This window comes from Carassius auratus, chromosome 9, assembly GCF_003368295.1.
Source record: "Carassius auratus strain Wakin chromosome 9, ASM336829v1, whole genome shotgun sequence".
NCBI lineage: Eukaryota > Metazoa > Chordata > Actinopteri > Cypriniformes > Cyprinidae > Carassius > Carassius auratus.
Genome location: NC_039251.1, coordinates 20,920,628 through 20,934,581, shown reverse-complemented (window position 1 = coordinate 20,934,581; position 13,954 = coordinate 20,920,628). Strand labels below are relative to the sequence as shown.

Sequence of the window (13,954 nt, the reverse complement as noted above, 5' to 3'; positions counted from 1 at the left end):
AAGAAAATAGAAACCAAAGTATTCTATTGTTTTACAAATGTGTACTTTCCCTATTCAAGCAAGTGCACGGTAGTCAGGATGGACAGATGGTGCAAGCGCCATGTGTCCAACAAACTGAAAAAAAAAAAGAGATATCAGTCTGGTTCCAAGAGATGTGCCAAATTATATGGCAACTAGTGAAAAGAGGTGACACTGGCTGCTCGGTTTCAGCCAGTCTCTTGCTGGTCATCAGATATCAGAGATGCTGAGGTGATCTTCATTACTGAAATCCATAATCACACGGTGGTGAGGAACAAATTCAGTTTGAAGTGTTTCTGCTTCTGTGGGCACCAGCTGCAAGAATCATCTTTGAGGTTGATCATAGGAGTCTATTCTTATCAGGATAGCAGATAGATAGATAAATACATAAAATCATTAAATAAATAGATCAGTGAAATAAAAGTGCAGTGCTCTCTACTGTGAAACGACCAACAGGTTTTTTTTTTTTTTGTTTGTTTTTTTTAAGGATTGTGAATGCTGAAAAATTGTGAGTGCTGTAAGATTTTTAGTTTATATTTAATGAGAAGGCACACTGGCTGGATGGCTAAAGCTGTGTATATGTATTTATTTCAGTTGTAGATATGCTGACTTCTGTGGCTGTTCATTAGGTCTCATGCCAAGCTCTCAGAACTCACATGGGCTGCTCAGCATATGGCATGCCAACCCCTTCATAGTCTTACTGCTAAATATGGTTACGGTTCCACATGTTACAATAATGTAGTTTGAGTGTTTTGATCTGCGTGATATTCTGATGATTGTCTTGAGTATGCCTGTTATGACGTCTTTTAAATGTGTAATTTTTGCAACAGAACATAACTTATTAGGCATAGTATCATGCATGGTGAGTGCAGGGTCAAAAATTAACACTTGCCTAGTGAAAATGTGAGTTAATTGGCTTTAGCGAGTAAATGAATGCCAGGTGGCTGGTAATGTTTTTCCACATTTCCACATTTTTTTTTTTTTTTACTGTATGAACTATAGTTTTGGCTGCTCCACAACTTGAACAAATCCAATCTAAGCAATGCAAGTAAAAATTTGAATAGCTGTAGATATGTGGTGGCACATTTGTGACAAACCACTGAAATGAAAACAAATTCTAAAGAACATCAAATTAGTTTTGTGTTTTTGATGGGTGGATTAACTGTGATACTGTGAATGACACAATGTGCTAAATATATCAATCGTGATAGGGAATGTGTGTGTATTCCATATTACTATTGATAACACTCACACACACGCGCATATATATATATATATATATATATATATATATATATATATATATAATTAACAAATTACCATATGAATTATCTAAATTCATCCACTATATGCAGGTGTTGCAAAAGTTAATTTTGGACCCTGGTTGTATATGTGCATGTGACAAAGTGTTACACTTTCAGCTCTTAATTATATTTGTTCGGACTGAATGTAATGAATACATCTATAAACTAACTGAAATGGATCATTTTTTTAGAAGTGGAGGACAGGCATTTCCCAAGGTCTCCAATCTGACTAAATATGCAACTCATCACGATTCTGGCTAGTGAATGTGTTAAGTGGCTTGGGACAGACCGGATGAAAAAATTAAGTATTATGGATAATGTGTTGTGACACCTCATTAATTTATCAATTCTGGAAATTCAAATATGAACTCGATTCATAAGGTGGGTAATTTGTAAAGTAAAAACATTGTTTTGGTAATAAAGAGATAAGAAACACCACCTGACATGTCCTATATTCTGTGCATGATTAGTGCACAGCCATGCAAGGTAATCATTGCACTTTTACTTGTTATATTAAATTCCCATAGCAAGGTATGACCACAGTGTGATTTTCGCGGTTTTGGTCACCATGCTTTATGTTGACTGTAATGCCTTTAGAAGAGGAACTCCATGAAGTTGTGCTCAGAGGAGAGTAACTGGCTGGTGTCAGGTACTGAGGGGCTCCCAAGTGGTGTATACCACAGTGACTCTGTTCCAAATCATAGTAAGCTGCCTTATTGTAAGCTGTCTACATTGGCAGCTACAACTCCATAGATGACCAAATTGAAACCGCTTTCATGAGTAGCAGTTTCCTTGCTGAAAAACAGCTTCTTTCAGCCTGACCAGCTGATAAGTTCCCATATTCATACTAAAAAACAATCATAACACATTAGCCTAATCAGCAATATAAGATACCCGTTCACAGTTGATTCCAGTAGAGTCTGAGACACAATATTAGACTAAACATTTTAACTTAAACTTAGGTGGAACTGTTCCCATCAATACTTTTCTTTGTTGACTAGTTCTGTTAGCGTTAGCAGCATGCTAAAATGAACTGGAGTCTGCTGTGAACAAATTTGCATTCCTGACATTTTTATATTACAACAAATACAAGATTCCGACTTGTAAACTGCATTCACGTCCTTGTTGTGTAATTTAATCTTAAACTGATTTTTTAAACCTAAATGCCTAAGCCTACGATGCCTAAAAATGCTATTTATAAGTAGATAGCTCACTGGGGTTTGGAACAGAGCCACAATCTGTCCAATTACAAGAGTGTCGTCCTGAAGGAACAGCAATCAGTTTTGTCTGTCATTCAGAATGTAGGTGTGTTGGGGTAATTGTAGTTGGCCCAGTTCACCGATCCCTTATTTGTTAAGTCAACTAGTCATAGTCTTTATCTTTCAGTCTCTCACAGTGCTGGTCCCTCTTCATCTATGAAGCTGATATGCTCTGTGGAAGGCCTCCCTCCTGCAGCCCATTCTTGCATCTCAAACTCTAACTGAGGAGGTCCCGGCCTGAGGTTCTGCGGGGACCGTGAGGTGCCAAAAGAGGCCTGGGTTTCAGGAAGGGCGTCAAGGGAGCAGGGCAAGGGTAGGGAGGTGTGCGGACAAGGAGGAGTGGTGGACGACCGTGGCTGGACCCTAGGGGCAAGCGCAGTGGAGGAAGGGGATGAGGGAAATGGACTGATCCCCTGCCTGTCGTCACCAGGGGAGTTATGAATCGAGGGTGGTGCAGAGCAATGAGAGGGGGGTGGAGGTGGGGTGTCCTGTGAGGGGGGTTGAGGTAGCAAACCTCTGCTGTGACTGGCAGGTCGGTGAGGACCCTGGCAGGGAGAGCAGGAAGTAGACTGGGAGCGGAATGTAGGGAGCGAGAATGAAAAGGTTAGAGATGGGGATGCAGGATGGCTGGTTTGCAGTGGCAGGGCTGAAGCTGCCTGGATGCCTTCTCCCTCCGTTTGGGCTTTAACTGGAGAAAGAAGGACTGGCAAGGAAGATCCGCTTGAACAGCCTGCCTGAGCCTGTGCTTGAGTTCTCTGCGGGGGGCTGGAGGGTATGAGACAGCTGAGCAAGCCAATGTTCCCAGTGTCTGCGCTGTCCAATAGGGAACAAGTTGGTCTGAGCGGTGCAGACGATGGGGTTGTGGGCGAAGGAGCTGGTGGTGTGGATATTGTTGGACCGCTGTGACTGCTGGGAGATGGAGGCATTGTTGGACTGACGGCTGTCAGGAGAGGTTGAGATCCAATGACAAGCAAGGGCCTGAGGAGACGTGTCATTTCCTGTAGCTCTTTGCTCAGCTGAGAGACTTGCTGGGATAGACTAGTCATCTGTAAATGAGATCAACAGAATGTAAGTCATGGAACATATAGTTCTGGCTATAAAATCTGACTGGATGTTCTTCATTCAAAGTTATACACATTAAACAATGTCCCAGGTAGCTATTTACGTATGGCTGTAGTGGCTGCATGTCTCTCAAATCACAGAATTAAGTCATTTTAGGATATAAAGAGCTTTTCACTTGGTATCTAGGTCCTGATCAATCTCTCTGGGTTTATTTTGCCATGTTGACCAGCTGACTCTGTATAATCCTCTACTTACTGAACAAAGATGTATTTTATGATTGTAGTGCAGCCCATTTACAAAAATCAATAAGCCTCTTGTCTTACACCCTTTAAAAGTGGTAAAAATCAATGTAACGGTTTTGGTGGAGATCTACTTTTCCAACATCTTCACAGATATTAAAGGATTTTTTAACCTGCAAGTTGTGCAGTGTTGTAGTACTCAGGATTTTGCCTGGACTTGACCCAGACTGTATACCTATACCAGTTCAGAGTACTAAAACTCTGTCCACATTGTTGTAGTACTTGAGATTGGAATTGATCTGGAGGTTTGCGTCACAATGACGTGAAACCAGGGAAAGCATGTTGATATTTGCTGAATATAATTTGATTTATTCTGATTTAATGTGTTTGTTTCACTTACCTCCTCACTCAGTTTGGTGATGCTCTGCTTGGTCTCCAGCTGCTCCTGGTTCACTGCAAACAAACCCACACAAAATGAGTTAAATTTGTTGTAGAGAGGATGAGGAAAGATTGAATGGATGAAGAAAATAAATTTACTCCAACAGACTGACTGTCTGATCCAGATTGCACACAAAACTTGTAAGAGCTGCAATCTTATTGGCCAGCTTTAATTTCTCACTGTGCATCAGAAGTTGCATTAGTGAAATTTCCAAGCTGTTACGATTAATGATTTAAAGGAGACATTAATAAATGGATTTGGTATGGTTTGTAAAGTTCAAGGTCTGTGGCATCAAGTCTTATCCTCAAAGGTACTGAAGAGTTTTGATTGAGACATTTAACGGGACAAATATCCCTGAGCTGCAAAATATTATGAATTGCTTTGAGGTTCATATCCAATTTCAGATGTACCAGCCCTAAATGTCACATAAAAAACATAGTTGGCTGTTTTACATATTGGTCAGATGGTCCTTTCCTGTCTAAGTGGGCGGTTCTTGGACCGAATAAGTTGCAGAATTAGTCTGACTTTGAAAGACAGTCTATTTTTATACTTCCAGAAATCGCATTCTGTCTTATAATTGTGTATGTACCTGGAGAAGGGGATGGGGGACCGCTCTGAGGTAGGGTGGGACCGAACTCAAACCTTTGTGTTGAGCTTGAATTGCTTTCTGTCTCTATGCCATCCACAAACCTGCAGAGACATCAGACAAATGCACTGTTGTTCATGTACAGTAATTTATTCCCATGATGATTTCTGAAGGATCATGTGATGCTGAAGTAATGGCTGCTAAATACTCAGCTTTGCTCTCACAGGAATTAATTCCATGTTAAACGTCTTGCTATAACATAATAAATTCTTAATTATTCCAAGCTTTTTATTGATAATGTAATATAAAAATTCCTAGACAGAAATGGATTCCTTTACTTTTTCCTCATTAAATTCAAGTTTTAGATAAATCTTGATTTCTGAGTATAAAAGTGAAGAGCCAATTAGTAGAGGAAGCAGCTATTCCACCCAAATTGGTTGTCATGGAAGCTGGATACTTCTATATTATGAATCAGTAAAGTTCTTATGAGAGCCACCAGAGGGCTACAGCTCATTGAGGATATGATGTGAGATGTGTGTGTACCTGGGGCTGAGTTCTGGAGGAGCACTGCTGAAACTGACCACAGGGATCTGGAGGGTGGCGGGTCGCGTGTGGTCTGACGGAGGGCGGAAGGGGCGAGGGGGGAGAAGAGGCGATCTCAGGGGGGAGCTTAGGGCCCGGGTCAGGCGAAGGGGAGAACGTGAGGCCCTTGATACTGAGTGCTGCTCCTCATCATGCTCCTCATCTTCACGGATAGCAGGAAGTTTCTTCACCAGACCACCGTTGCTTTCCCAGTCCAGCTGAGAGAGACGGAGCAGATTGTTATGTTTGTGTCCGTACGAAATGCAGTAGATACACAAACCTTAGATCAGCAGAAGTCTGTTTAAGTGGTAAAATTAGATCTATTTTAGATCTATTTTTACTATTCTAGTATTTGCAAGGTAACACTGTACTTTTCAACCAATCCATTTATTATTATTATTATTATTCAGCTCATGCCTCTTAATTTTTCTGATTCTGATCATTTGTTAATATAATTTAAACTTATTTTTAATTTCAGATGTATTGTATTTTTGAGATGTATATTTTGGATATTTATACACCGCTTTCTGGAAATTCTGATTTTAATCTAATATCTCTCTATGGACTCTTTCATTAAAACATAATTCAACACACATAGATATTCCATGTTTATGTCCAGATTTATTTGATAAGTGACTGTGCAAAAAAAATAATAATAATAATAATAATCTACATATTAAGATTAACATAATTAGTATAATTTCTATTTATACTTAGTGTTTCAATCAATAAAAAAAATATAAAATTAATCACATTTTTTTTTAAATTAATTAGGATTAATCACAAATCAGCATAATATATTTATACTGTCATAATTTCCAAATTTCCAACACTGAATTTCCAAATTAATGTGGAAAAAACATAAATATGATATATTTTAAATATGTGTTTATTGGCATCTTTTTAACCATTGTTGTAGCCATTAAACTTTATTTTTAAAATGTAATAGGCTATGGGAAATTTTTAATTAGAATGATTAAATGATAGAATGAAAATTAGAATGATTTCTGAAAGATAATGTTACATTGAAGACCGAAGTAAATAAAAAAAATTAAAATAAATAAGTTATAATATTTCCAATGTCAAATAAAGAAATTTCTTTCAATACATGAATGTTAGTGTATATACTGTACAGTATGTTTCTACAGTTTTAAAATCCTCCATTCTTCATCTTGAATGAAACGTTCACATTCAAATTCGCTACAATCTGACTGCAATAATACAGAATAGTGACTGGCCTTCTCACATGCATTTATTTGCAAGCTAAATTGTGATCTTACATCTACTTAGCCATCTATAATCACTTTTCACTGCCATGAAACTGTGGAATTGTGTTGAACCTAGGGTTACTTCCAACATTAACCCTATTCTACTGTGCCCTTGTAAACACTTCCTTCTAAAAATGCAAATCTAGTTATTAAAGAACAATTTATTTTTATAAAACAATTCTTGGTTTTCAGTAGCAAGTAATTCTGATAATTATTTTCAAATGGGCAGTAAAGAGTCATGACCAGTGCGTGGCAGACTAACACAGCCTGTTGATTTTTCTTGTACCATGTTTCTCCACCTCCAGTTCAACTCTCTGCATTTTTTTTCCATTGTACCAGATTAAGGAATCTCAATTGGTTTTTGCCCACAAAAACACTTTTCTTTGTAGAAGCTAAAAATTGATTTCGATTTCTTGGTTGTTAACTCTCAGCACTGCTTGTTCTTAGAATGTCATAAAAAGGATGGCAGCAAGCGCCGTTATCCTGTGGGTCTACAGAAGAGGTTGCAGAGAGGAGAAGGCGGCACTGTTTATTTTTGTTTTGTCAAAACACATAAAAGACTATGTCAATCAAAGTCCGTCGCTATAGGGTAGCAACACACACACACAGCCCGCATCCCTGTATTACGTACTAACATAAACCAGGAAGGAAAGAGAAGGAAATATGATAAAATATTTTGAGCAAATCTTAATTAACGTCTTTCCCATCCCTTTCTTCCTATACCTCGATTTGTTCTCCCCCTATTCAATTTGACTGAAATCTCTCCATCTTTATCTGCAACCCCCCTCCCATTCTCCGCACCCTGCCTCTCTCTTTCTTCGCATCTTGTTTTTTTCCCCCGTTCTTCTCATGATCTCCACCCCCACGCACCGTCTGCAGTCCCACACCCCACCTAAAGCAGAATTTATTTTTAGCAATCTCCTTCCAATCTTAGTAACACAGACTCCAGCGGCACGAGGGGAGCTTGTGTGCATGTCTGCGAGATGCTTAAATTAGTGTTTCTACAGAAGTTTTCACTTTCTTTCCCTCCACTCCTCCAGAGAACGAGCTGTTTATTCAGGCATTTCCATGTCCCACGAGTCACCAAATTCAGTCAATCACAGCTTTTTCAGCTAACAAGAAAAAGGGGCATTGCCTTTTTCTTCAAACGCTCTAGTGCAAAACACACAGACGAACAGTAACAGGGAAGCTTCCCCAATAATCACACGTCTATTCTCACCAGCTCTGCAATTACGTGCAAATGTATGTGTGAGTGTGTGTTCATTGGTATTCCTTGTGCATTCTGGGGTTGTGTGATGAGCATCGATGCTGATCCGCTATGTCTCATGGCACACACAAACTTGATTTTTACATTTTCTGAAGGAAATGAAGTGTTTACGTATGCAAAAGTCTCTGCCGAGATGCCAAGCTATTGTTGCTGGTTGCCAGGGCATTTCTATGCAGTTTCTAAGGTGTTTTGAGAGTGCATTGCTATACAGTTGATAGGGTGTACTGGGTGGTCAAGGTCAGATAAATCTCTTCAATTGAAAAGCGATTTGAGGTAGGGTTAAAGCTGCAACAGTATCTTGTACCTGCCTCTTCACCAACCGTCATTCCTTCCCTCTCTTTCTCTTCTCAAACACAACGATATCTTATATCTAGAGTAAAAGCTGCATGTGGCACCTTGCAGAAGCAGCACTGCAGGAAAGAGTGAAAAGGAGAGAAAAGAGGCACCTCAACCCCCCCTACCCCCGCGCTCCTCTCGTTTCAGAGCTATTTTTATCTTACAGGATCCAATCTTAGCTCGAGGCGTGGGGGACCCATCCAGCGCGGAGTCCCCGCCTTCCCCCTGTGCTATTCTTAGTATCGGCACACACTCCAAACCGCAGCCTGCTGCTATTCCTGTCTTCACAAGTTACACTCAAGGCTGGGAGAACGTGTGTGTGTAAGAGAGCGGTCTCGTGCGCATGCATACATGTGCATCCCAAAGATGAGGGGGGGAGGGGCTTTATCTTAGTCAGGGAAAGGACAGGACACAGACTTTCGAGAATGTGCAAGGAGGAAGGAAAGATGCCAAAGACAGCAGATGGGGATCCATTTTGTATTCTGCTGGTTGTGGATGTGGGCACTGCAGGTTTACACACACATACCTCCAGTCTGTAGGGCACAGCTCATGAATTCATTGAGTAACCAGTAACTCTACATGCACAAATTCACTTTGGACAACTGGTGTGCAATAGAGAGTTACAGATTGATTTTTTTATAATTAATTTGGCAAACCATTTTTTTTTTTTTTCAAAAGGGACAGTTCACACCAGTCTGGATGTTCGGCATGAAAAGCATAAATACAATGGTTACCCCAGTTATTACGGTAAACAAAGCAATGCTTCATAGCTTTCTGTTTCTAATATGCTTGTCGTGGAGAAGAAGCTAGTGTCAAACAGTATTTACGCTCTTAAAAATAAAGGTGCTTAAAAGGTTCTTCACAGCGATGCCATAAAATAAAAATTTTTGGTTACACAAAGCATTCAGTCAAAGGTTCTTGTAAGAACCATCTCTTTCTTACCTTTTTATCCACCTTTTTTTCCCGTAAAAATTGGTATATTATTTTCCATTTGTAAATTCTATGCATTTAGCTTCCAGTCTCATCCGTGTCCAGCTATTTTTAGCTCTACAAAACAGTTTGTTATGCTACTTGATATTGAAAATTGGTGTGTTTTACCTTATTATCTCAATGCATTTTAATCTTAATTACGCACACACTGGTTTATAGTGCAAACAGTTTTACTGTTTACTGCATGTTGTTATTCCTCTCGTTATTTCCCTAGAGCGGCTAATGAAACGGAAGTCTCGCCCATAGGCTTACTTCCATGTTAATGAAAAAGGTGAATAATCTGAAGAACCTTCTGACCTTGTTATTAAAGAAACCATTTAGACAAAAGAGGTTCTTCTAAAGCATCGTGAAGTACCTTTTTTTTTTAAGACTGTACATGTTTCCAGGTCTTTCTTTCTTTCTTTCTTTCTTTCTTTCTTTCTTTCTTTCTATCAACCAACCTGTTTGTTTCCAAAATGTAACCAAGTCACACGTGACTTGCATAAACACATTTTGAAACACTTTGACATATAGCTTTGTGGACGTGAACCAATCCAGCAAATGTAACAACTGAAGCATGTTTCAAAATAAAGAAAACAATAAATATGACCCTGGACCACAAAACCAGTCAAAAGGGCCAATTTTTTAAAAACTGATATCTATACATCTGAAAGCTGAATAAAAAAAGTTTTCCACTGATATATGGTTTGTTAGGATAGGAAAATATTTGTCCAAGATACAACTGTGTGTACAGTATATATATATATATATATATATATATATATATAGAGAGAGAGAGAGAGAGAGAGAGAGAGGGAGAAAATCGCCTTTCAAGTTGCCCATATGAACTTCTTAGAAATGCATATTACTAATAAAATGAAGTTTTGAGATTTACAAAATATCTTAATGGAACATGATCATTACTTAATATCCTACTGATTTTTGGCATTAAAAAAAAAATCTATAATTTTGACCCATACGATGTACTGTTGGCTATTGCTACAAATATACCTGTGCTACTTATGACTGGTTTTGTGGTCCTGGGTCATATATACATATCCTTTTAAGAGCTTTGTTAGCGTCATTCAGTACTAGCTGAGTTACAGAAATATCACAAATGTAATACCAGCAATGGGATTAAATTCTGTGAGAAAAGCACTTTATAAAATGTATACAATTATTAATAGGATTCACACAAAAAGAAAAGGTGTAAATGTCATGCCAATAAAGAGAATAGTTCACTCTAAAATGAAATTTCGGTTATCACCTTCATGTCCCTCCAAACCTGTATTACGTTTTTTATTCTTCTGCAGTCAAAAACAAAACAAAACACAAAAACAAACATTTCTAAGAACATCTTAGTCGATTAAATGACAACTTTTCATTTCTGGGTGAACTTTATGTATGAACTGTATGTATGTATGTAATGTTTGATGTTCTATTTTGATATCTACTAAATAATTTTACAGGAAAAATCGAAACAAAACTGACTCAGCAGAGAATATGAATCATAATAACTGATCATGAAGGCGACTATTATCATGTTTCTCTGTTTGAACTATCTATATTGATCTATTTATAGGACTCGTATCAGCTCCACTGCACAAGCGTACATTACTGATAATCTGATCCTAGGCGATGTATCCACTCCTGACCTGTATGTTTGTGGTAATTGCCTCAGTGCACATGATTCGGGCTAAAAAAAGCACATGCACACACCGCTTGACCTTTACAGTCAAGGCTGTAGAATCAAAGGTGTACTCTGGGATTTTCACCCTTTGCCCTAAAAAACATCATGTGTGCATCACTCACGTCAGCTCCACTGCCCTCCCGCAGGTTATAGGTGAGATCGTGCTGAATTTCGCTGACAAACTTCTGGGCATATTCAGGATAGAGGCGCAGAACTTCTCGCAGTCCCTTTAGGCTGATGTACTGCAGGTCACAATACGTCAGTGCTTTCACGTTTGCGTTGGTCTTTATCACCTGCTCTTTCGTCAGCGAGTCCGATCCGATCAGGTCCCCCTTTCCTGTTTGAGAAAAGCATATAGAAGTTCATTTGTGGCTAACACAGGCTTTGTCATGCAAAATTCATAAGTATGCTTTTAAAGTTGGATATGCATGTTTGATCCCTCCGGTATTTTGTGTGAACATGTTCAGACAAGTAAACAAAGACCGAGTGTGTCAATCAATGCTGAAGTTCTAAGGAAAAACTTTTTGTTCTAGGTTTGAATATGAGAGACAGGAGGGGCACACGAGGGAGCACAGAGGCTAAAAATATATTCTGGTTTGGTGCAAAGGGACTATGAAAGCACTGACAAATTCTGAAGTGTGCTGAAGTGTCAGAGCACTGCATTCTGGGAAGGCACACCAGTTGGAGACAACTGAGTTCAGCAGGGCTGGGAGAGAGATGGGTGGTAGACCATATGTACATCTTTCATCAAGTAAGCAGGTGTGCTAATTATGTGTGTGTATAACTTCGCATGTTTGTACTCTCAGTTTTCAAGAGCTCTATCTATATTGTCTTGGAGATAACATGGCAAAACTTAATAGCTGCAGGTTGTTTTACATTTTTCCTTCAACTGGCCAAAGCACCTTCCTTTCTTATTCCTCCTTTTTGTTGCTATTTTACCTCTTGTTCTCTTCTACTTTTCTATGTGAGCAAAAACATGACTGTACGTTGACAAGCAAAGTTGCCATATATTCTGCCAAAACTATATTTGAAAACTACTTCTCAATCAAAACAATAAGGACATATAAAGAAAAATTGCATACATTTTACTTCTGAACTGACATTTCCCTGTTCTTGTTAATTATTGATTTGTTAGCAGATCCAATGATTCCATATTTTCACTAAAATGTTTACATGTGACCTCCATTGAGACCATGCAATTAAAATGGAATATTCTCATATTTTTATGGATTTTTTTTTTTTTTTATGTGCACAATCTTTAATCACAAACAGGAAAAAAAGCAGGAAGTGTGCATAGGATTGTAGCAAGAAAAAAAAACTGCTGGTAAAATTTAAATTAGTTTAAAAATACAATTAAAAAAACAACACCATTAATATACATGAATGAAAAGAGTCATTCAAGATTATATTGTAAATATTTCTTGTGGCTTTGGTGTCTAGAAGACATCATTAGATATGCAAATGCACGCATGAATCACTCAGGATCTGTCATTGCTGACTGCATTTGGAAAGGTCAGTGGGAAATGGAGTCAAAGTTGAAAGTGTTGAACTTTAAGCACCACATTACAGAGCTTGACTTGCTTTCAGTCATTCTAACAGTCAATCCATAGAGTTCAATGCATCAGGCAACACTGACATGAGCCATGTGACAGAACATTAACAGGAATCTCTCTCTCCATCTCTTGGTTTCCTTCCATCTTGATTTATATATCTGCTTTCTCCTCCTCTCTCCAGTTCTTGTTCTCCTCACAGCCTCGACAGACTGTAATTCTACAGTGCAATAACACGTGTAATCTCATTGCGAGGTGACATGAGTCTAGGAAGCCATTTCATATCACAGCTTTAATTAAGACAATCACTCCCACTCCAACCACAGCTCAGAGACGTCTGTGTGTATCTGTGTGTATTGGTCTAGATCCAAGTATAAGTGTTTATTGCTATCTGTCTTGATTAATCGTTCACTTTCATTTCAAGCTTTCATTTTTTTATCAGCCATTGCCAATTTGCTCGGTGTCTTTTCCTCCTGCTGTCTCTCTGTTTTCCTGGCTGTCGATCAGTTTGTCTCTCATTCTCTCTCTCTCTCCAGTGTTCTCCAGAGCCTCCTGTGGATCCTCGGGTCAAGCTGTCAGATCGATAACGCCACAGGAAGGTGCCATTACTTTGCGTGTGTGCAGGTGGTGTATTTTCAACATCAAACACAGATCCTCCAAACACTGAACCAAACAGTCTCTTGGTGACAGTGAGTGGACGTGCAATGGAACACAGGCAGGCTATATGTGTGTGTGTGTGCATTCATTCACATCACTGCTCTTCCTCTTCCTTTCAAGAGATAATAGTTCATTCTTAAAGGTTGCATACATATTTTTTTGTTTTTTTGTTTTTTTAATTAATACTTTTCTTGAGCAATAATGCATAATGCTCTTCTTTTTAAACTCTCAATTAATCAAAGAATCCTGAAAACTGTGATAATAATGGTTCTCAAATCAGCATGTTATATTAAGTTCTGAAGGAACATTTGACACTGAAGACTGGAGGCTGACAATTCAGATTGGGCATTACACCCATAAATAAAATTTTGAAATATATATATTTTTTAATTAAAATGTATTATTATCTCACAATATTACTGATTTAACTGTATTTTTTGTTCAAACAAATGCAGCCTTGTTGAGCATAAAACTTTTTTTTCTGAAGCTAATAAATATATTATATTCAGCTTACTAGGTTTTGGAACATCTTTAATTTGCAGAGTGAAAGATTCTGTCTGTCTTGTTTTTATTTCTTCTGTATGGCATGGTCTTTTGCCCATTCCTTGATTCAATCCCTCCCACATTATTTTCCACATTATTGTCCATGTGTGTGGAGATCTATGGTTCTCACCTTCATATGTCAGCCTGTATTAATAGTCAAAGCACTTTAATAATGCATTGACCAT

The 13,954-nt window shown here is 38.4% G+C and overlaps 1 protein-coding gene across 1 annotated transcript in view; it reads right to left on the bottom strand.

Moving 5' to 3' along the window:
* Window positions 1-1,349: 1,349 nt before the first annotated feature.
* The window catches only part of LOC113108694 (potassium voltage-gated channel subfamily H member 8-like), a 28,456-nt gene continuing 15,851 nt past the window's right edge, over window positions 1,350-13,954 (bottom strand). Inside the window, exons 5-9 of the mRNA XM_026271973.1 lie at window positions 11,142-11,356; window positions 5,451-5,707; window positions 4,911-5,011; window positions 4,283-4,335; window positions 1,350-3,627 (exon numbers count right to left, since the gene is read on the bottom strand). Of these exons, the coding sequence (XP_026127758.1) occupies window positions 2,713-3,627; window positions 4,283-4,335; window positions 4,911-5,011; window positions 5,451-5,707; window positions 11,142-11,356 (1,541 nt within the window). The 3' untranslated portion in view covers window positions 1,350-2,712. The remainder of the gene's footprint in view (window positions 3,628-4,282; window positions 4,336-4,910; window positions 5,012-5,450; window positions 5,708-11,141; window positions 11,357-13,954) is intronic.